The 27,696-nt window shown below is 35.0% G+C and overlaps 1 protein-coding gene and 1 long non-coding RNA gene across 4 annotated transcripts; one reads left to right on the top strand and one right to left on the bottom strand.

The window, feature by feature from the left end:
- Positions 1–15,381: 15,381 nt before the first annotated feature.
- LOC113304626 (glucose-6-phosphate 1-dehydrogenase, cytoplasmic isoform-like) lies at positions 15,382–20,214 on the bottom strand. The gene is made up of 16 exons (XM_026553770.1): positions 20,050–20,214; positions 19,763–19,963; positions 19,176–19,261; positions 18,938–18,980; positions 18,646–18,832; positions 18,121–18,278; positions 17,964–18,032; positions 17,527–17,585; positions 17,361–17,397; positions 17,183–17,254; positions 16,802–16,949; positions 16,606–16,701; positions 16,404–16,474; positions 16,077–16,192; positions 15,817–15,862; positions 15,382–15,716 (listed from the first exon to the last, which is right to left on the bottom strand). Exons 2-16 carry the CDS (start codon positions 19,904–19,906, stop codon positions 15,549–15,551), a joined length of 1,500 nt encoding a protein of 499 aa, XP_026409555.1. The 5' UTR covers positions 19,907–19,963; positions 20,050–20,214; the 3' UTR covers positions 15,382–15,548.
- A 3,027-nt stretch (positions 20,215–23,241) lies between these two features.
- LOC113304627 lies at positions 23,242–26,567 on the top strand. Of its 3 annotated transcripts, XR_003338262.1 has the most exons (8): positions 23,242–23,412; positions 23,534–23,656; positions 25,014–25,230; positions 25,315–25,426; positions 25,716–25,784; positions 26,009–26,083; positions 26,169–26,205; positions 26,352–26,567. It is a non-coding gene; the product is annotated as an uncharacterized LOC113304627 (long non-coding RNA). The 3 variants fall into 3 exon arrangements; XR_003338263.1 differs by having other exon boundaries at positions 23,534–25,184; XR_003338261.1 differs by having other exon boundaries at positions 23,534–25,230.
- Positions 26,568–27,696: the final 1,129 nt, after the last annotated feature.

Here is a 27,696-nt window from a genome sequence, read left to right as displayed (position 1 = left end):
ATATACGCCGAATGTCAAGCAATTATCACTATTAAACACATGGCATAATCAAAATGCATTCTTAGAACAACATATGCCCAACCAGGGATATATGTGATATCATTTCCAATTACAAAACCCCTAATAAAGACTTAAATGATTGATCTAAATATTTGTCTTTCTTCATTTAGTTAATAACAGTAAAAATAAAGGAAGAAGTTTAAATGAAATGAAAAAAAAATGTTTCAAACACGAGCCATCGATGCGTCCAAATAAGACACGCGCAGGACGCGCATATTGGTGCGTCAGACATGCATCGTGTCGGCATTTAACGCGCGCACGGCTCCAAAAAACGGAGCGTCCATGCAACCCAGTGGGTAACAGATAGACCTATATCTTTGATTCATGGATGTCAATCTCTTATAGCGTGTTTAAATGTTAGTTAAGAAGTTGTCTTTTTGATTTACAAACGTTGGATGGTGGTTTCGACGTGCAATTTTAGAATAACTTTTAAAAACATAAAATATTAATTTTTACGAGGTAAATTGTGTTTCCTTTTTGTTTTTGGAGTTAATTTCTGTATCGGGTATCCAAACACTCCATTAACGTTCATTATTTTTGAATCGTATGTAGCATACAACTGATTTAAAACAACTACTTAGATAAATCAGTATTTAATTTAGAAAATGAAAAATAAACAATTAAGATTAGTTCAATATGATTGAGGGACTGTCTTCACTTATTTTCCGAGATTTACGTACACATGGAGAATAACAAATTTGAAAATTTAATTTTTCACACCTAAAACCACAAATGGGTTCATAACTCAGTAGTAGAGTCTTTAACTGCCGATGAAGAGGTCACCGAATGAATCATGTTTTATGGCATACAAGAAAATTTTAAAGCATACAAAAGGATTGAACTAACTAGGCTGGGGTGATAAAGGGCATCTAATGATAGGTAAATTACTTAGTTATCCTCGATTAATTTATTAATATAATTATTTTTTTTAATGTTAATATTTTCAAATAATTTTACGTAAACACTAATGCGGTTTCACGTAAACACTCTAAGTACCTGGACAAGTGTATTTCACATGGCCATGAATTGAGTGTTTTGGCTTTCTCTACTCTAGGAGAGTTGGGTGAGGATACTTTGTGTTTTTTCAAGCGTCTGAAGAATTGTTTACTTAGTAACGACGCTAGTAGTGGTTTTGGTAGCTTTATTTTTCATAGATTAGGCGTTGCTATTCAAAAAGGTGTTGGAGCCCAGCTTGTTGCTAGGTTACCAACCAAAAGCTTTGTATAATATTAAAAAATTATTAACCATGAAATAATATTTTTTTTAAAAACAAAAAAATAATAATTTTTAATCTTTTTAAAAATTAATTTTTAATCTTTTTTTTGATGGAAACGCCACAAGGGGCAACTTTATTAGAAAATTAATCAATCGTCACACAAGAGGATGGTTGGTAACCTAGCGACAAGCTGGGCATCAACACCTTTTTGAATCGCTACACCAAGTCTATGAAAAATAAAATTATTAATCCTAGCAGTAACATCATGACTAGCAAGACGGTTCCTCAACCTCTTCAAGAAAGTAACCACTTCTTCACCAAGTTCCCCCAGGATAGTGAAGGCCAAGACACCAAAACCATATCCATGAGAAGTGCAAATGTTGAGATATTTGTTATGTTTCCAAAGAGAGGCATTTGAAATGGCCTGACCTGGAGTGACAATTGGGGAGCAACCTGTGGTAGATGGAGATACACCAGTAACATCGAAACAGGTATCCTGTCCATTCTCCCAATTATAGAACACAATATCAGCAGGAAGAAGAGCACCATTACTGTCAGATAAAAAGCTTAAAGGCGCTTCTTTTCTCACAGCACCACCATTATTATTATTATTATTATTATTATTATTATTTTCTAATAGTTTTTAAAAGTTAACTTCTTTTATTTTTGTTTTTTTCTAATTTTTAAAAAATTATTATTATTTTAAAATTTTTTTAGTTGAAAATATAAATTTTAAAAAATAAAATTAAAAAAATTAAACTTTTTTTTCTAATTTTTTTAAAAATATTATATTTTTTTTAACGAATTTCTATTTTAAAGTTTTTTTAAAAAATAAAAAGTCTTTTTTAAGGAAAACCAAAAAAAGGAAAAAAACTTAAAAAAAAGTAAAACAAAATAAAAAATAAAAAATAAGGGAAATTTTGTCATTAATCAATATATATGGATATGGGACTTTGAGGATTACTATCTAATAACCCTCATTTGTCCTTATTTGATATGTCCTGAAATTTTTCAGTATGTCCTAAAACATGGTTCCACCAATTGCCAACCCTGTTGGGCCGTTATTTTTGGTGTAATCTATTTTTGAAAGATTTTTTTTTGAGGCAGGTCTTTTTTTAGGGGACCCTTTAAATTATAAACCCATATATCCTTTTATTTTAAGAGGTGTCCTGACTCCTAGTAAATGTCTAAGTTACCCCTAAATTTATATCTAAACCTAATAACAAAACCAAAATCAAGACCCTCTCTTAACCGAACAGTTTAACAAAAATAAATTTCTTCTACCCCCTCTTCTATAAATATTTCTCATTGTCGATCCAAAAAATTCCTCCTGAATATCATTTCAAAATAACTGTGCATAAAACATTCTAATCGAGATAAAAATTCCTAATCTACAAATACCAACTCTAGAAATTCAATTAAATCTACCTCAAATTGAAGAAGAATTTGAAAAAGCAACAACAAAAATTGTGCCCGAAATCGAAGCTTAATTTTAACTGGTTAACTAAATCATGGATTTCCGCAAATGTATATTAAAAAATTATTTTATGAGATAACCAAACTTTTCACTATATAAAAACTCCCAGTAACAGTTCGGATGGGAATAAATTGGACCCTAACCGAACTTTTTGGTTGTAACACCATAAGAGGTTCGGTTATCTCGAGATTTTGTAGTTCGTAATTGAACTTTTGTTGTCAACCGAACTATTATGATTAGTAACCACGTTTTCTATGCCCTCGTGATGGTAAAGTTAATCCACATTTTGGATTATCATAAAACTTAAAAGCTGGACTTCTCATCTTAATGCCACTTATAGGCATACATAGTGATTATTTATTTTCCCATCGGACCAACCTAGTGAACCTGAGAGGAAATATAATTAGATGTGAAAAAACAACGAAATAAGAAGGATACGAAGTGATTGAGATCCAATACCTAGTGAACCTGGTGATTATGCTAATGCCATTTTACTTGTAGACTTGGTTGTTATATATATTTTTTATACCATCCACTTACTACCATTAATGTATAGCTGCTCTAACAAGAAGCATATAAAGTGATTGAGATACAACACCGAACTTTTTATTTGTTAAGCGATCATTTCAAAGTGAAAGTTGAGCGAGGAAAATGTTACACTCGAACTAGCTGAACATTTCACTATGAAACAAAAATTTCAAGTTCGGCTAAGAATTTTCTAGAAATGGCAACTGAACTTAGACCAGAACCCAGCAGATCTCAGTTCGGTTATCTGTTCTTCAATTTTATAGTCGAACTTCCAAAAATTCAGTTTCAAATTTTTTCGTTTTCACTAAATTTTAGTCAATTTAAGCAACAAAATGAGTTTAATATATATACTTGAGTTTCCAAACATTTCGGAGCTATCACCCGACTTACTCATTTCGATTTAAAAATCTCGAAATCTAGTTCTCCAAAATTCTTCTTTCCCTTCTTCTCTCTCAATAATTCTATTCTAAAGTTAACACTTATTCACATCACGTATTTTAAATTAATTAAATCTAATCTAATATAATCTAATTAAAGTGAATTCAAATAATTAATAGAGGGTATTTTGGCTATCTATAAAAATATCCAGATAAGGACATTAAAATTTATTTCATAATGACCTTAGTGAAAATTGGGGAAGGGTCTCCTAAAAAAAGGGCTGGTCCCCAAAATATCGTTCTATTGTACTTTTTCTGACCTGTACAATGGTCGAGAATCGAATAATTACTAGTGGTGAAACTTGTTTGCTCACAAGGATCCTATTATGGTATAATCTTCGTGTACTGATACTCTCTATATATTAATAACCTCTAAAATGCGTGGTCCTAACATAAAAAAGTTATATATAGTAATAACTTTTACATTTTAATATTAATGTATTTTTTTCTTCCAGTCTTGGCTAAAGAAATTTACCTCATATAGTTGTTAGAGCATTACTCGGTCGAACTCGCAAGCGTTGCTATCTCAAGCTTGTTTGTCAAGTCTAGTTGATCAAAACTATATACTTGATTTCTAGTCTACTTATAGCTATGTCTCAGATTAGGATAGAAGGTGTAGTTGAGCTTTAGATTTTCTGGCGTTCACCGATTGACGAAGAATATCTACTAAATATCTTGGAGGAACTTCATCAACAAAAGGTAGGTGGAGACTAAAACTTATCTATCACTCAGAAGTCTATTCTATTTTATCTTCTCGTATATATATTTCTCGAAGTACAAGTTTAAAGCTTTATCTTAACTTCAGCATCGACTTGATGAGTTTAGTGGTAAAAAAATTATTTGTTGGAAACTAAATATTAGGTCAAGATGATCATGTAAAAATTACCTTGACGTCTTATATGATTTGTGCGAGACAGTCCTTTGATGTTAGCTCGGGAAGTTTCGTATTGATTAATGAATCACTTGAAAATTACTTGAAGCTAGTGGTATGTGTAAGATTACCATTGTCGTTCTCAAAGGATGTTTCAATGATTAAATGAGGGTTTTAGAACTACCACCAATGTCTGTTACGACATAGTATGCGTACCTAGTATGCGAATTGTGAAGTACTAGTTCAGGTCCGAAACTTTTGTTTGCGAACCTAGTATGCTAACGAGTTTAACTGTGAAAGTTCCAGAACCGTAGTTCGCAAAAAGGGTTTGCGAACGGCTAGACTAGGCAAGTCCAGAACTATGGTTCGCGTACATCGTTTGCAAACGACTAAAACTTGGCCTAAGTCCGGAACTGAGGTTCGCGTACTCAGTTTGCGAACACAATGTGTAGGTTCTAAAATCGGTAAGTATGAAAATTCATACTCATGAACTCAGATTCGTTTGCGAACTAAAGTCCCTGGAACGATTAAATGAATTAAGGTATGTGAACTTGTTTTGTGAACCGTGGCATTATGTTCATGAATTGGTTCTTGTATAAGTACTTTGTACAATTACAAACCAGACTAAATATGTTTCAAATTTTTTAAGAATATTTCTATGAGATAATGAACATTTGAAAAACTCTCTTGAAACACATTTGGATTCATTTGATTATCTATCATGATTGATTGATTATCATATTTGGTCTAGAAGTGTTATATGAAGATGGCTAAACCAAAAGTGTTCTTATGGCTAACTTAAGTTAACGGTTATTGAGCCAACTTGATATACACGTTTAAGTACATTTACCCATATCTAAATATAAGTATATTTCATTTGTGCGTAACAAGCTAAGACCATCTAATGGTGGAGATTATTTGTTTAATTTCCAAGCAGACTTAGATTGAATCTTGAATCAGGAGTTCATCTAACGGTAAATAACATTTTCTTTGTTGCTTAGCTATCTTAGCTTTTTATTATAAACAACCCTGATTTGAATGAATATATAAGAGAGAACTATAGCATCTAGGAAACCTAATCTCAACATCTCTGTGTGTCCTAGTTGTAAACTAGAGTCGATTCTCCATTAACCTAGGTTTTCAGTTCTTCCTATAAACCATTTTAGGGTTAACGAGTTGAAGACTTCATTTTGGATTCGTGAATCCAGGTCCAACTATTTTACTCTGTAGTTGTGTATCATGATCTTACACTTTCAATAATACTGAGTTTAATCTTCTCCAAGGTTTCAAGATATTTATCACTGATAAGTAAGATACAAGAAATCACAAAGTTCTTCGTCTCAGACTTTGTGGTTCCGTAATAACTTCTTCTATGACCATATAGATAAGTTACTCTGAGGTTACTAATATTTCTAGGATGCTCTTCTAGAGTATAAGACCAGATTATTAGTTAGTTCCTATTCACCTTGATCTTTGAACATAACAAAAATAATAAAGGATAGACATATCTGTGAGAGACAAATTTGTTTATAAGTCTTCGACTTTGGGTCGTAGAAATTATTAGTTGTAAGTGAGATCATCTAAGGGAATCAAGTACACAGGGTCTTGCAAGATTCAAGAGGCGTAAGGAACTCGATTGTATCTTAATCGACGTGAGACTTGATTAGGGCTCAACTATATTCCAGTCTGAAGTTAACTTGTAGTAGGCTAGAGTCTGTAGCGGCTTATACAATGTGGTTTTCAAGTATGGACTAGGTCCCGGGGTTTTTCTGCATTTGCAATTTCCTTGTTAACAAAATTTCTGGTGTCAGCGTTATTTTTATTCCGCATTATATTTTCGTTATATAGTTAAAATATCACAGGTTGTGCATAGTTCAATCACAGTTGATAAATCCAATCTTGTTTGTTGGATAGTAACTTGATTGACACTCGGATATTGATCTTTGGTACCATCATAGTTATTCTTATACGAATCAGGTTTACGAATTTCTATATTTTCGATTTACTGATTGCATTGAGAAAGAGATAAATCTATTTAATCCTTTTCTTGATTAAGCTCAGCTTGGTTCTCTCAGAATTGTATTAGAGTTTGATCCCTACAGATTTCCGGAAGAAATAGTTGGGTGTTTTTGTTATACCACCGCGTTTTGGATTGGTATCGAGGCAGGTAAACATTCTAAGACCTCATAAGTCTTTGTTTTTAGCAATCTTTTTTCTATTGATATAAGTATATCTGAAACAAACATACACAGTCATGCCCTCTAAAGTTTTTTATTATGCCAAACGTCCGGGACTTACCTCAAAGGATAACTCCTTAGCAGATTCTTCCAAATCCCGAGGTAAAATGCTATCAAATTCTGATATTTCTTTCCATAAAGTGACAATTGGCTCTATGTCAGAATCTGAGTTAGATATCATAAGAAGTTAAAAAAAAATGCTGAAATGATTGATTTTCAGGCTTCTAAAATTAGAACCCTTGAAGAAAAATATGCTCAGTTCATTGATGAACTTGAGAAGTCTCTTGACAGAGAACGGGAAATATATTGCATTGTTAAGTCTTTTCATAAAAATACCGAAAATCTTGTTCAACAAACTACTCTATAACGTGAAATGATTAGTATGCTTGAAGATACTATTAAAGAAGAATCAATAAGAGAAGAACGTTAATCATGACTCATTCATCTGAAGTGAATAGGTGTCATGTTGGAAAACAGGAACAGTACTATTCCTTAAAAAAGGAAAACTATGTTTTAGTGAGTAAGTCTTCTTTGGTGCCTAATGTTACTACACATGTAGTATTACCGAGCATGAAGAAAAATGCTCCTAAGGAAATATTTAGTAAGAAACTTCGTGACTTGCTGATATTAGAAAAGGCTTTGAATCAAAATTTGGAATCACCTATGGTTTCTCATCCACGAGTTTGTTCATTCTGCGAGAAAAAGAACCATATGGTTCTATATTATTTTGCTGGAAAGGAACAGATTATTGATCTTCTGAACTTGTTTCTTATTGCAGTTACGAAGTAAATTGTCTGACAACAGCTACAATGGATTTTACTTTTTCAAAATAAGAGAAGTCTCATAGAAAGGGTTTCCAAGGTCTCTCATCTCAAAAACTCTACATGAACGGTGACTCTTGTAATGGTGTAACTTCCAACACCAGTGATTCTATGCTTCCCTTGATAATGAGAATATGTCTGGCAGACCTAAGTCTAGAAGATAGGAATCTTAGGGCTCTTATTTTCTAAAACGGATCTCAATAGGTCTTTGACATAATCCTCGGAAAAATCCTTCTGATGAAGATTCTAAAATATTATCGTCGGAATTTCCCAAAATTAAGTATGACCAAAGAAAGGTAAGGAAGACAAGGCCCAAACACTCTAGAGGTTTTCACAACCTTTTTTCCATCATAAATAGTGAGATCATGTCTCACTATGTTACCTAATCAAGGTAAACATATCCTTGGAACTAACTTGAGTTGCATGGATTAATATGTGGGATACTCAAGTTTTTCATGTGATATTTTTTGTTTCTTTATTTAAAAATATTTTTAGCCTTTATCATGTGAATGTTGAGTCAAATCTTGATTCCTAGTAAATGATGTATCATGTTTGCTTTTCATGTGCTCTAATTAGAAATCCTTTGAAACTTCTAATTATCGAGCTATGAAGACCAATGTGTTGGCTGAAAAATAGAGGTCTTATTTCCTTATCTTGGTTTTTTGGTCAACCTGTTAACCATTTGTTTCACGGTCCGCGAACATCCGCATACTCTTATCTCTAAGAGTTTTTATAGGGTTTCTGAAACAAGGGATTCTTTTTCTTTTTCACGAATATACATTCTTCTTGTTTTCTTACCTATCTCAAAAAATAAAAATAAATGGAAAACCCATCAAGATCTCATGAAGTGGTTGATCTTGATATGATAGAAGATGTCAAAGGTTACAACTTCAGGAATTTGTTTTGAAAAAGATGATTACAAGGAAAGAGTACAACTCTTGGATTGCTGAATCTGTCAAGGAATTAATTCATTCTTAGGAAGACTCAAAGGTTGAGTTTGCAAATATTCAATTGCAAATAACTCATCTCATTGATGCTCAGACCAAAATCCTTGAGAAGGAAAAAGTCTTGATACGGAAACAGAAGAAATTTATCCCTGAATGCACCAAGGCCATACAACTTGCCCGTATTATCGACCAGAACGTGAACATCCTAACTCACGAACATGGAGTTTCAACTTTCAAAAGAGTCAAGGACATCAACAATACCTTTTACGATGAAGTTATGGCAAGGTATAAAGAGATTTGAGAAGTTTAAAGTTTTTCTCAACTTCTTAAGTTTCAAATAATGTCTAGGAAACTCTTTTTACGAATTTATTCTTACGTCTAATAAGGATAACTAGGTTTTGGTGTAACAATTATTGTGATTACGTACACATAGCTATTTCCAACAATTTCTCATCTTGCAATGTTTTAGATTTATTTATTTAAATTTTAAGTTTTTGGAAGATGATTGTTGTAGTAATTAATCTTTTTGAATTTACATATTGCAATTGTTTATGAGATATGTACTTTTATATTCGTGAACTATGTTGTTGTCTTATAAATGCTCCAAAGTTAAGTCTATTATGTCTTTATGCAAATATTGATGGAAAATATAATGAACTTTTGAGATATTCCGCAATATTGATCTTTCCTTGATCCACTTTCATGTGAAATTACTGTATTTGCTCCGTAAGCTTTGTCATGTTGAGTGATTTCTGATTAAATTAATCAAAGATCTTCTTGTGGTCAATTTAATAGAGGTTTAATAGATACAAATCCATGTGATTTGCTAATATTTTCCAAAGAAATCCTTATTTTCTTGTAAATGTAAGGTCGCTCATGTTGTTCTCTTGGGAATGACATCAAATGGGGGAGAGTTCTTAAGGATTAACAACAACTTTGGCTGTTGCTGACTGGGGTCGCAACGACAGTTCTTTGTTGCAAAACACCATGTTGAAATTTTTCGCAACGACATATAAGCTCCTCCGCGAACCCCGGTCAGCAACGGGAATTCGCAACGGCGCCTGTCGTTGGTAAATCGTTCATTCGCAACCAAAGTCAGACGTTGTAATTTGTTGATAATTACAGGAATACCCATACCCGGAACTAAATGTTATTGGTTCTGGTTCTAATTTATTGGTTTTGGTTCTATTTTTAGCAACATGAAAAAAAAGGTCAAGTCTTTATTGACCTGGTCAAAATCCATTTCCCCCCACATTTACCCCCATGCAGTTACCCAGTTCCCCATACTCATCATTCCCACATATACAAACTACAATGTCATTCAATGAACATACAAAACTATATTGTTGAGAATCACAATAAAAGATACAAAACTGTGTTATATTATGAAAAAAGATTCTTCAATTGAATTTAACAAAAAGTACGGGTATTTGATACAAATGTATAAAAGTATCACAACAAACTAGTGTATAGATAGAAACTTACTAAGTTCAGTTCATAGAAACTTACGAAATTCCTAACTTTTTCGAAGTTAAATCGCTATAAGGAGATACTACATAGAAACTTACAAACCTTGCAACTGCTAAGGGACCTAATGATGGCTGCTTTGTTCTCCAACCTTTCTGATCTCACAACAGAGTATCATTCAATTAACCTGCAAACAAACTAATAAGTTAATTAGATTGAATTGTGGTGCAGTCCTTCAGTATGTAATGATACAGATTGATGAATTGTGTTGCAGTCCTTCAGTGTACCCTATCATGTGATAATACAATGAACTAGATAAAATGCATATCAGATAAGGCGAATCATACTATGCGATCATACATACTAGATAGTATCCCGTGGTCAAGGTGATGAACAATGAATTCATATGCTGAGCCCCTCCTTTTGGTGCATCCAGCGCTGAAAATGATATGTCTCTCTTTTTCCATTCCTCTAATGGCTCTTTCTTTTCTACTAGAAATATCTCGTTCCCTTCATAGTCCACCATGTATATCCTTGAGAGCACGTTATCCTGGAAGTTGAGGAAATCCTCCTACAAATGCACTAATAAATTGCAGCCAAACGACTTCCCTCCTTGGTCTGCTTTAACTTGATGATGTCCCGTCAGGTCCTCATAATAATGTTGTGATGCGGGTGGTAATTCCCGACCTTCTACGTAATGTGCGAGTTTTCCCTGTTCCATGAGGTGAAGTATGATCTTCCTAACGCTCCTGCAATTGTTCGTATGATGTCCATGAAATCTATGATATATGCAGAACTCATGACTCTTCCTAGGAGTTGGTTCTCTTCCCAAACTTGGTGGTGTTGGAATTTCCTCAGTCAGTATCACTTCCTCCCATATCCTCTCAATAGTTGCGTTAAGCTTTGGAAGGTTTAACTCTGTCCAAGCGTTTACTCCTTGCTTCATTAGCTTTATGTTCCTCAGGTCCTTTGGATTCATCACTTCGCGGCTTTCGATCCTTCTGCAAGGATTTTTCCCGCTTTCGGTCAACCCGCTTCAGCTCTCCTTCTGACGTTGTTTTTACCATATCAGTCAACATAACCTTCTTCTTCATCCATTGCAACTTGTCTTTCCTTTGCGAATTTCCCATATGAATCCTCAATCTTCGAAACTCTCGTAAGATTTCGTGGTCCATAATTCCTCTTACCGATTCACCAATATCTCTTTCTCGCCTCTCGCTTTCGCTTTCCTCCGCACACCTTCTTCCTTCTTCATATCTTAGCTTATGATTTTCTGTTCTCGCCTCCACTAACAGCCTTCTTAGATCTCTATCCCGGTCGTATCCTTCTAGCAACCTTTTTTTTCTGCGTTCTTCGTTCGTTCTCTTCTTCGTAATCTTCGTATGGACTCTCCTCCCCATAGAGGGTCCTTTTCCGAGATGAAACCGTTATCATTTCTGAACTAGCGTTTTCTTCTTGCGATATTCCAAACTCCATTTTGTTGCCACGTTCGTATTCTTCTCATTTCGCCTGACTGCCTCGTTTTTCCGTTCCTGATTGACATTCCGGATGGTACTTCACTCGCCCCTTATCTCGACGGATTGCTTTACTCGGTTTTTTCGATATAACGTCTTTATCACCCTCGTTCCCCTCCACTTCTTCTTGATTCGTTTCCCCTTCCGTAATAACCCGGACTTTCACGATTTGAGCTGGTTCCGTCATGGATTCATCCTCTACACTCTTCTTGCCTTTTCGTTGCCTTGTGACTTCTCGTCTTTTATCTGCCATGGGCGTTTCTCCCTTCTCCCCTTTCTTTAGGGCTTCCAACCGCTCGCTCATCCTTACCGCCGTTAGGTGTTCCACTCGTCTTGTTTTTCCTGCCATCATTCAATTCTTGCTAAATCTGGTTTTCCATTTGCCACCTCACCGACTTTCTCTTCCAAATCTTAGATCTTTAGACACGACTAAATCACTAACTCTATAAAACTCTCTACACAAAACAACTCGCCTAAATTCCAAGCTATTACAACCTTAAAATAGTTTTGTGTTCTCACAAACTCTTAGATGAGGATGAACCCCAATCTAATTCCCTGTTTCTAGACGCCAAAATATAACTACTGGAAATCCAGTAGCACACCCAAAGTGATAGTAACCAAGATCTAAGACATATTAAGTAATGTAAGCACCTAAAATTCCTAATGATGAATCATTCAAAGTAACAAAGGTACAAGTTCTTGAATACAAGGAAACCCTAATCTTTCTCCCTAGGTTAAGCTCTCCCACTCTCCAAAATACGATCCCCTCTACATTTCCCAAGGACCTCTATTTAGAGGCCATCTAACCCTAATTGAGCACAAGTCATTTTATTTCGTCACGTTCTCACAGGGGCGCTTTACACTTCTCCCAGACCGTTTTCCATAAAGCTTTTGCTCTTCTTTCGCTAACCTCACATGGGATTTTCGGGACAACTATCTCTTTTCTTGCTCCATAATTTATCTAATTCATGGCTTGTCTTCTCAGCCAAGTAATCTTACTTCGTCCTTTTCTACTTCGCGGCGAGTATCTTGTAGGGTACTCCATTGATCCTTCATAACCCATGTTCCCCTAAGAGCTTACTTCGTGATGAAACACTATCTCGCACATGGCTTTTACCTCGTCAACTAGTTAATAATGGTGACTCTGACTTGATTTGACAAGTCACTGACGAAGATTTTCGTGACACGGTACAGGATCTTTAGGCCGGATTCTCGCGTCTTCCCCATGTCCATGTGGCGGTCCATATTTTGGTATCTACATTTCCAGGGGCATAATTGGAAAGCCATCTAGAATATAACATATAAGAAAATTCTTGTTTTGGAATTTTACAAATTTTATCTTTGAAAGATTGTAAAAATCTACGCAATGAGTACAAACAACAATATCAAATCTAGAGTTTTTATTAAAAATTCGAAGGTGTTTATGCTTTTGAGCACAATTTTCGGAAATTGAATACATATGCATTATGCAAACCACCACAAAGGATGCATAATACAATATGCATCCATATTTCGGTTTGCGCATTAACTAATTTTCCGTTGCAACTATAAAACAATATGCTCCCTTGGTTTCAGGAAAACTGATACTTTTATTTTAGACACAATTTTCGAAATTGAATGCATAGCCATTATGCAAATCACTACGAAGGATGCATAACACGTTATGTAACCATATTTTGGTTTATGCATCAACTAATTAATTCTCCTTTTTCTGGAAAAATGATACTTTCGCTTCATTTCACTCAGGAAAAGTGATTCTTTCTCTCTGTTTCATGAAAAGGGATACTTTCACTCTATTTCAGGAAAAGTGATACTTTCACTCTGTTTCATAAAAAGTGATATTTTCACTTTGTTTCAGAAAAAGTGATACTTTCACTCCGTTTTAGGAAAAATGATACTTTCTCTCCGTTCCAGGAAAAGTGGTACATCTCTTTGATTTACAATTTCGCTTTACAAATTTACAATTCCGACTCTGTGCCATTATGGCGGAACTAAATTATGAGTACAAAATTTAATGTTGCAACTATTTTTCGGTCGGCCGTCCCACCGTGACAACAATTATCTATTTATAAATTGTACGTGTACATGGCGATTGAGTACCACATATCAGTTTACCCGGAAAAAATTTGGTATGGAAGTAAAGAAATCCTAATAATAAAAAAATGAACTTCGCCATTCTTGTCGATGCATGGGAGGTCACAAAGAGGAGCATAATTAAAAGCTTATTACTCCCTTCGTCCTTAAATTGATGTCCTATTCACTTTTATTTTTTTCCCCACTAATGCATGACCTACATCATCAAATAAAGGGTTATTACCAAAATCATCATTTTAATTGATTATCGTTTAGTATAATAAATATGTATGATTTCATCTAAAATGGAACAGGAGGGACATAATTTCTGCAGCGCATAGAATTCCTCGTCGTAATTTGAACCTAGCCGTAATGCAGACACATGTGATGCTGGAAATGCTTACGACCAGGAGTTTTTCGTTTCCCAGCCGTAAACTATTGTTTACGGTTTGGAATCCTTCTATTCCGAATCGTAAACGGTATTCACGGTTAGGTCGAGTACTACATCCCAATCGTAATTTTTGAAAAACCCAGATTTTGATCCTGATTTTGAAGGATTTGAATCAACAAAATTGTGAATAAAAAAAGTTTACAAGGTTTTTCTGACTATTTTCAGGATGTTTTCATCAGTTTCTTCCAAAGTTGTCAAAAAAAGTTCATCAAAATCATCCTTCTCCTACTTCTAAATCAAAAGAGAAAAAACGTTTGACTTTCAAAAAAGTGAGTCGGACGATTAGTTTAGTTAATCATTCGCTAATCAGGATTAGTTTAGTTAATCATAACTAACACTAATTAAATCAAGGACAAATTAGGTATCTCATAAAATAGTATGATAAGGGGTTATAAAAATTACTATTTCACGACCCTATACATCCCTCGAATTCCTATAATCCTATCCTTTAAGTCCCAATAATAATTTTTTTTTATATAACAAGAAGAATTTTATTAGATATTGCGAGGCTCAATATGCCTGCTATAAACAACTTAACACATTGTGAAAAACTTCAGTAGAAACTTTCTCTCTTCTTACTTTCTTAGCAATGACATCTGCCAAATTATTGTTGTCTCTCTTAACATGAGTAAACCGACAAATAATAAAGGAGTTCATAAGAAGTTTGATATCTCTCACAATCTTCCTATTCTCCCACCTAACAAAAGTATTATTCGAAAAGATAGAATTAACTACAGTTTCTGCATCTACTATCACTTTAACATTGTTTATCCATGACGCTTTAATCCAGCTAAGTGCTTCCAATATACCCATACACTCTCCAGCTTCCGAATATGTCACTCTATCTGCATAGAATTTTTTTATCCAATATATTCTTCTTTGTGGATCAAATATTTTTGGCCACTTCCACCAGTAAATTGCAGAAATTGTCATTAAAAAGATCTACAAAAATTTCCCACTTCCATTAATAAATTACAATTAAAAAGGCCAAATAGAGTACATGTCGCAACAGTTAGATACATTTATATATTAAACATAAAGCGAAGTTTGTTTTGAATTGAGAAAGGATGAAGAGTTGGCAATGAGAAAGTTGGGGCTCTCGTTCAACAGACTTTCAACCCTAACAGAACCAAGTTCCACAACAGAAGCCCTTTTATTACAAGTGAGGACAGTTCTTTTTCTTTCTTTTTTTTTCGTTTTCTTGATCTGGAAACAAAGCCCTTTTATTACAAGTGAGGACAGTTTTTTTTCTTTCTTTCTTTCTTTTAAAGAGAGTTTGATGCTAGTGAGTTTTGAATTCATGTTACTAGTATCATTACCCAATGATTTTCGAGAGTTTGATGCTAGTGAGTTTTGAATTCATGTTACTAGTATCATTACCCAATGATTTTCCCAGTATACTACAATGAAACCGTCAGGTGAGGACACTTCTTACTAATATATACCCGGTTATAGCGTAGGTGGGATCCATATATATCCGTGTGTCTGAACATATCCGGCTTTCTCGAGCAACTCGTCAGCTTCAGCTGGACCTCGGCTGTCTCTTTTGTATGGAAGTGGCTTCATTTTTCCCTCATCAATCCCGCGTAACAGAGGAGTAAAGATCTCCCAAGCGGCCTGATGGAACAAGAAAATCAATTCGTCAGTAGAAATCGTGCAAACCCTTTGGATTGTGCATGTAATGAGATTTCAGAAAAATCTATCGGAATTCACTTACCTTAAGCTCATCCCTGCGGACAAAATGCTGTTGATCTCCTCGAATTCTGCAGAGTAAAAGATAGAATGCAGGAATTCACAACTTGAGTACAAATACGAAAAGGACCAATAAGAAAAAAGTGCATTAAGATGTAATGTTCATAAGAGTTAAGTGAGAGATCAAAATACGCTAGATCTGAAGGAGCTTACAGCATCTTGATAGCAGAAAAAAGTGCATTAAGAAAAATGTTCATAAGAGTTAATTAGAGTTCAGAACCGTACGTGTCTAAAATTAATCGTTCATAAGCCTCTGGGATTACAGCATCTTGGTAGCGCTGTCCATAAGACAAATCTAATTCGCTTTGGATGGTTGACATATCCTGTCCGGGTTTCTTGACCTGAAACACAGAGAGATTTTCAGCTTTCAATTCAAATCACGCGGATTACACATTTTCCATAATGGTTTCAGTAAGAGCAGTGTGTAGACTTTGGCGGAACTTATGGAAAAAGCCATTTAGGATTCTTATCTAGAGATAAAATAATTAAACATGCAATTGGTACGTAGAAGAATCATGTACGGTGTACCAACGACCACTGATACATACTTACAGTTAATTTCATGTACATGGCCTCTTTAGGTTGCAGGCGTATGACGAATTCATTTCTACCCTGTTTTTTGCCTGCATGATACAAGTCTGAACCATAAAACATTCTTCACGCTATAGTGGCGGAAAAAAGTAAGTTTCTAGATAAGTATTATAATGTTTTGTTTGTTTCCATTTCAGATTTGAAAATAAGGAAATTAATATACATTTGAAGATATCACCAGGGACATCCTTAAATTGGACTCTGATTTCTGCCTTGCTTGAGTTTAAGGCTTTTCCAGCCTTCATGATGAAGGGAACACCTATAGAAAAGCATATACAAATATCATCAACGTGATGAAGCAAGATTAAGATGTTAGTATAGATGGTTGTCAAAACATATCAAATGATCTGTTATCACACCTTCCCATCTTTCGTTGTGTATCCGCAAAATCATGGTTGCAAAAGTTGGGGTGTTGGAGTGATCCGAAACTGTCGGGTCATCTGTGTATCCTTCATACTGTCCAAGCACAATCTCTTCATTTGATATCGGCATGGTTGACTGAAGAACCTGATGTTTGACAGCATAAATATAAGGTAAACAACACTTCTTAAAATAGAGTGTTTTACTTTTGCAGCTTGATGTTCAGTTTTTTTTTTTTCTTAATGGTCCATAGAACAAGATTCGTGCATTGACCAGCCACGGGTTTAATTTTGGAAGGAAGGAAGGAAGACAAAACCTACTAATTGAAGAAAACTACATATATATTGAAAATTTTAGAAGACAGTGATTTCGAGTAAAACCTTCACTTTCTCATCCCGGATGTGGTCAGGTTTAAGAGAAATAGGTTTTTCCATGGCAACCAAGCAGAGAACCTATAGAAGGATGTAGGAAAAAAATTGTGAGTGCAGCTTAAACTCCAGCTTTAATTGCATCTCCATAACTAACAATATAACGTCATCGGCTATCAGGTAGACTTGCCTGCAATAGATGATTCTGAATGATATCTCGAATGATTCTGCACAAGTGAATCCATGTTCATTGATCATATTTATGTATCATCGGCTATAATTCATAATGACCCTGAAGTCCAAAAATAGTTGTCTTGAGAAAGAAAATATGTAGATCATAAAATCTCATGACTTACCCATATTCATCAAAATAACCACCACGCCCCTCAGTTCCAATTTTCTCCCTAAATACGATCTGCCAGAAAGTAAGGTAAATGTCAGAGACACACCAAGTATTCAACTAAAGTGACAACATAACTGTTGCCTGAGTATCATCACTCGCTATCACCAAGTCTGAATGATAGCAACCATACAGGGGTAATAAAATACAACCACAATTACATGATGATCTATTAACAAGATATGCTCCCTGGCCTTACAATAATACTAACCCTTCTGATAAGAACATTAAAAATCATGCAACATAATTTCTTTGAGCTTGTAATAATTTAAGATCAGTTTTAGCGTAAGTGTGTATTTGAGATCTTAATCATGTGGAACAGTAACGCTTGCCAATGGTAGAAATTAACCATTCGTCAATAGGCAATAACGGGAACTTAAGAAGAGTCCATACCTGAACATTAGCGATGTTATCACGATTCCAAAGGGGCAAAAAGAGGCGATTAGCGAAACGAAGCACCAACTGATAATTCAACAAGTGAAAGAGAAAGATAAGTACAGAAATAGAAGACCTTAGATAAACAAAATGGAACTTCAGTGGCAAATATTACCAAGTTCTGCACTAATTCTTTTCCTAGATAGTGATCAATGCGGTAAATCTGTTTTTCCTGGAACAACTCCCCAAGTTGGGCACTAAGATCCTCTGCAGTGTCTAAATCCTTTCCAAAAGGTTTCTCGATGACGACTCGTGTCCATCCACCAAGATCAGCTGAAAACAAACACAGTGTATGCTCATCAGACTTACATCCAAGATCTGGAACTCTAGCCGGCCGACCATTGTGCATTATATTCATTAAATGCAAAGAATAATTACAATATTTGTACCCCACAGCTTAAAATAATCAAAATCGGGCATTTCCATTATTCTCTTTCTTTCCCGAGTGCTGTTTTTAGCAGCATTATTAAACAACGCACCAGAAGAAAGGTAACGAGTTTCATACGCAAAGCTGTGCGCTGATTTAGATACAACCTCAACCTATATATGTCGAGCATCTCCGTACAATTGCAAGTAAATTTGAATAGACTATATACGTGAAATAAATAAAGGAAATATTCAATTCCTCAAGGAAGCTCACGTTTATTCATGCAGTGAAACCTGATCATTCTGCAGACAGGAGGATACACAGATGGTGGGAGCGCAAGATAAAAGAGTTTACGTGACGATCCTTCTTGAGTATTTCTGGAAAGTTCATGCGCTGAAATTTCCTTATCCAGTAACTTAAAACCCTCGTCGCTATCATAGTTGCCACTAACGTATTTGATCTTCAAAATGTCAAAAGAAAATCAAATTACTAGCATAGAAAATTGTCAACAGATGCCAAAAGGATAACGTGTCCAGATATATACTAATTGCAAGAACTTTGATACATCTTCGGACTGTTCTGGTGATGTATCCTTTTTGATGATATATCTGCAGTAAAGATTACTGTATTACACAACGAAGCTACTGAAAGAGCTTCAAAATGATAAGAGGCAATTAACAAGACCCGCAAACTAACACGTACATGCAATAGTAGGAGGTCACAAATGAAATAAGATCCATGTGAATCAACATTGTACAAACAAAATTCGATAAAGTGATGCACATAAATGTGAGAAATCTTACTCGCGAATACGAACTCTCAATTCATCATCTGACATCTTACTTCGAGCATAACCAAATATATGTATTTCATTTGGTTGTAAAAATCCCTGTGTAAACAAACCCTTTATGAATATTAATATATCAACACAACCTTCTCCAACTAAAACAAAATACAATTACCATCTTAACGCATATCAGAAAACAGATAACTACACAAATTTCTTAGCTATAACGTATAAATAGTTAACTAAGAACAATTTAGGATTTGCTTTGTATGAGCATTTCATCCATATTCCCCTAAACTACAAAATTGTGCTAGTTCAATATTTGTAGGGAAAACAACAAAGAAAATTAAACAGGAATAAAGTTAATTAATATATAGTTTTATTAACATGATTTTGCTTGATATTATCATTTTCTACACAGCCGGATGCACAACGTTTCAGTAGTTTAAACTCCAAAGGTGATAACCAACTAATAAAACAATAATTATGTTAATTTGAATCCTAATTAAAATTTAAAACAGCATTATTTTGCTTGATACAGTCGTTGTCTTCACATATCCGGAACTAAGAGTTGCTCAAGTTTGAGAAAGCAATAAAGCAAACCTTTCTGTAAAGATTGTAAAGAGCTGGAAAAGTTTTCTTCTTAGCAAGATCTCCAGAAGCACCTAGCACTATAATTGATAAACAACCAGTTTCAGGTACACTCATCTCTGAGAATGAATCACTAGTCTTTAAAGTAGGTTTCATCTTAATTTCAACAACTTGTTTCTTTTTCTCAGTTACAAGTTCTTCTCAGTATCTGCACTGAAAAAATCCGAGAGCCAAAAAATAAATAAAATGATTGATTCCTAACTAAGTATCAAATTCAGTAAGATCTCGTGAAGAATTACCACTAAAATGATTGATTCCTAACTAAGTAAGCAATTTTGTAGCAGGGGAACAGGGTTGGGGAATTATAGAGAGGCAAGACAGATTTTTGGGAGAAGAAAGAGGGATTTGGATTAATGATCTTAAACGATTTTAGTTGGAAAAGAAGGAATTCCCACCAACTTCCTCCGGCTTCTTACAGACTGAGCTAAAATACTAGTCATTTTCTTGCTGCCTTTCTACATTGGTATCTAAAATACACTGGGATAGGTTCCGCTTTATTTGTTTTTGGCTGTTGCATTCAACCTCGTGTTGATTTTGCACTGCATAAATGGTAAGATGCAGCATGCCACTCGGTCGTGATAGACGGGAGGGTCTCCTTTTGCGCCAAACTGCATGCAAGAACATGATGCAACTGGCATAATACTAATACCCTTATTTATTCTTTGGCTCGGCATGTGTCTTTCTATTTTGGGCTCGGCTTATTCAATTGGGTTACATTACATTATCAAAATCGGTTAGACAATTAGATAGACCGAGAAGAATGTTAGGTTGTTGCAGTATGCTTCCTTACCTACCCAGCATCTACATTGATATAAGTGTGCATTTGATCATTTTGATCTGTCTCCTTGGACCACCTGAGTCACCGTCTCCGTCATCATAATAGTCCAATAATTCAAAAGATAAGAGAAAAATAAACTACGTATATAATGTCATGTCCCATGTCATACAGGGCACCCGTGTATAAAGGCACCCTGGGTGTAGTTAGTATTTTGTTAGTATGCGTCTGGCACATGTGCCATTCTAATGCCCTATTATGTGCCATTCTAATGCCCTTTTATGAATAGAGTTTGTTGAGTGTTTGTTCTTCCCTCATTTGAGGTTTTATCTCTAATCTCTGTAGTGTAGATCTTGCAGAATTAGGCCTGATTATTCAATTGTAGTGTAGATCACTACAAGCGGTATCAGAGACGGTCTTTCCTTGGATTGATCGAGGATGATTTGGGGGCTATAATTAGTGCAAGGATTGAAGTAATTAATCGTCGATTGGATTACTTAATTCAACTGGGAGATAGTTCACCAAATCGGAACCAGAATCTTGTGAATTTGTTGAATCTCATCAATCACGCAGAGAGGAAGATAGAGTCAATTCTTCACACTAGAAAATCAAAACAGGTACCAAGATCGGAGGACACTTCAGTCGAAGTTGCTGAGGGTGCATAAAAAACAAAGATGGAGGATGCAATTGACAACGAAGAATTGGTAGAAGACTCAATTAACTCAGAGTTGGTCACCGATTTTAGCCGAAAATCGCCAATCCCATTGGAAGAAGAAGAAGAAGAAGAAGGGTATGATTCTCTTGAATTGGAGTTGATTCCTCCATATTTGTTTTTTGAAGCTGAAGATGTTGATTCACTTACCGGTAGGAGTTTACTATGTGAAGAAGTTGAAAAACCGGAGACAATTAAATTCTCCAAGGATTTCATTGTTCTCCTCGATCTGAATTGTAAGAATTGTCTTTCTCTCCATCTTGATTTTACTTGTACCATTTTTGATCGTGGAAGGTGGTTTCATGGGTCAATTTTCATTGATGATAACCATTGGATATGTGTTTACAAGTTGGTTTTAAAACATGGGTATAAATTCAATTCGCTGTTAAGAAATTCAATTACAGTAGTTTCGGTTGAGGATGGTAATACTGGTGGTGGAAATTATATATTTGTTAAAATGCTTCAATGGGGTATCAGTCACCAAATGGCTAGTGTGAAATCTTCTCGCCCTTGTTTTAACCTTACCAGTAGAGTAATTGATCGAGGAAAGCAGTTTGAAGCTATTAACAGGTTGTATTTCGTCACACACCTAACTCAAATTACTTCTATACGTGATATTTCATCTAGTGCTAAGTATACTAGGTTGATATTTGATAGAGGAAGGTTGCTGGCATTGAGTAAAAGGTACTATCACTAACCAAATCCTGGTTTTCGCAACGCCTGAAATTTTCGATGTGCAACGGATGTAAACGTTGAAGACGGAGCAACTGTGATATACGTTGCACAATAAAATATGCGTTGCACCATTTATAAATTAATTCATAATAACCTAGAATAATTTGTGCACTGTTGATATAGGTTGCGATCCAAGGGTTATTATAAATTAGGTTATTTTCAAGCGTTTTTATTTTTTATCCATTTTTGTTTTAACTTAAAAACAGTTTAGATTTGAGGAGGGAATAAAATCTCCTCGGTTTCTTATCTTCCTCAACTCCATTATGAAAATATCAGCGATCCAACTCTCACAAATCAAAAACTAATCCTAACCCCATCTCAAAATCAAAACCATCTATCAGATCTAAAAGAAAACCCTCTTTTATAACCCCGGATTTAACGAAAAACAAACCTTTATCTGATTTCAGCTCACTCGTTTTCTGTATGAGAGGGAGATTGATAGCCTTCATATCCATACAACTCTCATCACCGAATCAAGCTTGATTTCAAAACCTAGTCCTAACCGCATCTTTGAATCAAAACCCATCTCAGAATCCGAATTTTATATCCCCTAATTTTGTAACCCTAGATTTAGTTAATTTTTCTCCTGAATTAAAAGAAAACCATACAGAGCTGAGAGTACAAGAAGAAAATTTCACCAGGTATAAACCCTAATCTTTTACCTATCTTTGTTATCATTGCTTGATTTTGTGAAGTACGTTTTTCTTAGGTAGTATTAGGTAAAGATTTTGCAATTTTTCTTTCCGTTTATTATTTGATGTAGTTTTAGAGCATTGCTTCTTTTGATTTCAGTTTTTTGGTGTTTTAATTGTTTGTTGGTGGTAGCAGGTGTTGGTGGTGTGGTTTGTGCAACATATTTTAAGATTTAGTTGATGGTGGTGTATGTGTTTGTGATGAAACCTGGGTGGTGATGCAGGTAGAAGCTGGTGGAGATGACTGAAATCAATGGTTGATGATTTTTGCCTATTATTGTTGTTAGTTGTGTAGTTATTTAACTTTTATGTCTGTATAAAGGTGATATGATTCTTAACATTATTGGTTCCAAAGTGCGTTGCTTCGGATTTGTTCATCTGTTGTTATCTTAGGTTTAAAAGTGATGGGTTTGAGGAAATCAGTCTCTTGGTGTGGTGGATGAGGTGATAGTGAAGGTAGCAGTGGAGACTTGTAAGGGGTGGGTACTCATGATGAGGTGGGGATTTATGTGTTAGTTTATATGAATTGCATATGATGTAATTGTTGGAATAGTTGGTTGACTGGTGCATCGGGTTTAAAGGCTCAGTTTTGTCATTTTTCAACTAGCAACATCGGAATTTCGTACAAACTTGAATTGCAGTTATCATTGTCTGCCAAGGAGTTGCTTGATATGGATATAATTTCAAGGTATGTATTTCAGTCCACTTATGACTGGTGATTTTGAGTTCGAGTGATGGATAGAAATTTTGGTTGTGATTACCAGTTGAAGAACCTGATGCATCCATGGATTGTGGTTGTTTTCTTCCAGAGTTCAAGGAGACGATTTCAAAGTCAATAAGGAATTGGATGTCATCTTGATTTTGCTGGTGATTTTGAGTGCCGATAAGCCAGATTTTGAACAGAGTTTGTGTGGTTTTACTGTTGGTTTTAGGTACGCATGTCTTGAATTTTGATTGTTTTAGCATCCTGAAATGATACGGGAACTTGGGTCTGTTTAGAAAGTGATATCCCAGGTGTAGAATCTCTAAGGAGTGCTTAGTACAACAAGGAAAATCACACCTCTTAGCACCAACATAACTGCACATTAAGTGTATGTGAGAAATCCTGACAGAAAGGTATTGATTTGATTACTCTGACCACCATCTGTTTGCACGAGTGGTGCATGTATTTGGACCCGTGGCATCAAATTGGTACATTCACTGAACTTGAATACTTTATAAATTTGGTATAGTAGATTATAGTCTCACTCTATATTTTTATCTCTTGCTTATTAATATTGTCATACCATTGCTTCCATTTTTCCGATGTAACTAGTATCTCTATGTTTTTGGATGTCCGTTGATACCTGGCTCCGTTTTCTTTATAATTGTATGTCAAAGGATTTAGAGATTGTTTAATGGATTAGTACAGCAATCTTGTTAATTCCACATCTATATACTCCAACATACATTTCTTTTGAGAAGAATAACGAGAATGGGATGTAATGCTATTTTAATATATCGTTTGGTGACTGAAAACGGACAGATGAGTACTGTCTTTAAATTGAAATGGAGGTATTGGATATGGGTGTCACATAATGTTTCTGGAACTAAAATAGTTTCATTTCATTTAGTCTTGACCCCGTCGGGGTATTCCATCAATATTGCCAAATTCTAGGGTTAAGATACCATGGTAGTAATGTGCTAATTTGTTTATGTGTTAGCATTCAGCTACCTTACATACTTGAACAGTCAGGTCATACTCTTGCATCATTAGCCACACGTACCGTAATGATGCGACAATAAAGTTTCTTTTATGAAATTTGTGCTTGATAGGCTAACGAAAAATATGTCTCTTTTTGTGTTAGTCTACTGTTAGGACTGTAACTAGTCTCAGAACCTATTTTGGCTTGTAATTTTGAGAATACATTTCGATACATGCAGGCTGAGATAGCTTAGTTCCATAAAATTTTGTGCTATAGTCGGTGTAACGTTACATACTCCCAGTCGGCAACTCTACAAAAGTGTAGTTTTACTGGACTTGTTCCCACTCTGTAACTATATTGAGACTGAAATATAAATGGATTTTTAGAAAGTAAAATAAAGAGCATTTTACCCGGTATAATGAAACTATTTTAGCCGTGGTGATTCTGTAATGAAACTTCACTGTGATGTATCTGACGCGGTATGCTTATTTTTATCAGTTTGCTAGTTTTGGCACTTATATTCATTATTTGTCCTTTATCAGTGTATCCCAGTCCACACATTGGGAAGAATTTTGGTGATTAGTGTTTATTGCTTCTGGCGCAGGTGAACATTTTGATGCATACTGACGAAGTCTCTTTTAGTGCGCGGCAAATTTCTAGTATAGAGTCTTTGAAAAAGGTGTACAGGTTGCTCAAGATGAAAAAGAACTTTTTCTAAATTCTCTAATGAAAAGTCAGGTTGATGTCAAGCACTTGTAGTCAGCTGTCAGGAAAGGTAACCCCGAGCCAGTAGCAACAAAAGTGACGAATACGTTGTTGATGTATGTGGTGAAATCAGTGCTTTATTGGTCTATTTAAATTTCCCTTGTTGATTCCTGACATCTACGTTGTGTGGAATCCTGCAGAATGTGAACATTGTCAATCCATTCATCTTAGAAAACATTGATGAAACTAGCTGGAAATGCTTATGGAGTACGTGCGAACATGCAAATTCTTCAACTTGTTCCAAACTTGTAGGTAGGTCACAGTTTCCTGGCCATTCAATTTCCAAGAGGACACTTGAATTTTGTCGTTCCAATTTCACAAAAAGTACATTCCAGAAAATCATAATAGAATTTCTGCTTGGTCACACAATGACAAGGGTTTATATCTTTCCTTGGTTTTGATTTTGTTTGTTGTGTCTCTACTTAGTCTTTATATTTTTCTATCCATTTGCAGCATAACAGATTTCATTGTTTCGTTCTTAAGATTTCAGTTACTGAGCTCGCATCACAGACACCTAATTGGCTATTCTTGGTTATCCTAGGTATTTGGCTGAGCTCAAATCTGGCAGTGAAAGGAAAAAAGCTGCTGAGAGTACATTAAGTCTACTCAGGTGAAGAAACTTCTTCTTTAAAACTTTCTTAAAAACTGTATGTAAAGCAGGATCTGCCTCTCTTTTTTAATATGGTATTGATCTTGGTCTCTGCTAATTACTAATCTTTATGATTTTCTTCTTGTTAACTATGTAGATGACCACCACTGCTTCATTACTCTAGAAATATGAACATATTTGTCGCTGTAATTAACAAAGCTTGTTTCTTTTTTATTCTTGTACAGATGTACGCAGGCGATGATGGAGATGCCCAGCCCAGTCATTACGGAAGGCAATTGGAGATCATGTTTCCATATAAGGTGCCAATAGTACCCTCAGATTCTGAATGATCTGTCATTAACACATTGAATTTTACCATTAACTTCAACTTCTACCTCATTTCAGGCCTCAGCTTAAATTTTAGATTAACGTTTTTTACGAAGTAAGTTTTCTGTTTATATTTGTTTTGATTTCATATGTTCTGAACCATAAATTGAATTGAAGTGTCAACATTTTGGTTTCATCAATAAACTATGAAGCTTATGTATCAACTTTGGTTGGATTATAATTCTGTCTTTTACTCTGCAGGATTGATTTTAATGCTCTTGAACCATTGTACTTCTCATTATACATGAAAATATGTAAACAACTGAAGGTATTCTTACGAAATAACTTTCATATTTTCAAATTCAGAAACTTAGATTCTTAAACAAAGTTAGTATTTATCTTTGAATTAACCAAATTGTTGTATGATTTATATATTTTTTACAAGATGATATATATGAATATATATCTTGATGGATTGTGATGACCAACTATATGTTGATATGAAAAATTGGGTCTTTTAGTTGATCTACAATGGTATATGAAGGCGCAGAAATCTGCCGGAAATATCCTCGGAATTTACTTTCTTTACCTGGTTTTAAAGTCGGATTATTTTTTTCACCTGTAAATGGATTTGCCACGTATATAGATGTTGCTCAAATTAGATTAATACGTTGCCTAAATTATTGTAACCGTTGCACAAATTAAAGAATCAGTTGGTAAACAAACGCTGGAAAACTGGCTGATCAACGTTTTTATGTGTTGGAAAAATTAATCTTCCCAACGGATTTTCGTGTTGAACACAAATTTGCTAGGCCATATTTCCAACTGATATACACGTTGGTGAATTTATTTGCAACGTCTATGTCCGCAAATCAGATGTTTTGGTATGGTGTATTATTACAGAAGCAGCTTTGAATTCAGTTTTGGCGTAATTATTTCTTTTGGTTTTGAATTTTTCTTAGTGAAGTCGAATATGTTTCTGCTTATTGAAAAGGGTGACAGTCAGGATGATTGCAAGTTGCTAGATAGAAGGCGGCAGCAAGGTAAGGTTCTCTGGAATGTTTTTCTACTTCAAATGACAAAGGAAACTGCTTATGGCAAAGCTCGAGAACTAATTGATCAACTGCACCATACTGGAATCTAGAGTGGCAGTGGTGATATAAGTTCTGTAATCTTGCATCTGGTGTGCAGGTTACTTAATAACTTGGTCACTCATTCTGTAATACAGGGTAACGGAAAGGTTAACTTGCTTCCATCTGAAAACTATGAGAGTCTTTAGATTCGTGTGATAGACATAATGTAAATTGTTTCTTCCACTTGGAGTTGTTTGTACTGGTTTCACTGTGCTCGGTTTTTATTTCTTGTTACAACCTTATAGTGCGAATGAACACCTCTTATTCCACTCGCTGCTTACTCCCTTGCTACAGTTCCTTGCGGGGTTGGGTATATGAAGCAACAAAAAGCTATAGTTGAACAAGACTTCTTGCCAGGTTAGTGGGAACTCAGGTCTTACTCATGGTAATTCAAATTCTAAGTGTGCTAATGTTGGTGGATTTCTCTAGGTGGAAATTCAAATTGCTTTCAACCAGTTTAAGGAGTATGAGAA

The sequence above is a fragment of the Papaver somniferum genome, chromosome 8 (assembly GCF_003573695.1).
Source record: "Papaver somniferum cultivar HN1 chromosome 8, ASM357369v1, whole genome shotgun sequence".
NCBI classification, from domain to species: domain Eukaryota; kingdom Viridiplantae; phylum Streptophyta; class Magnoliopsida; order Ranunculales; family Papaveraceae; genus Papaver; species Papaver somniferum.
This window is presented reverse-complemented; position numbering and strand designations above follow the sequence as displayed.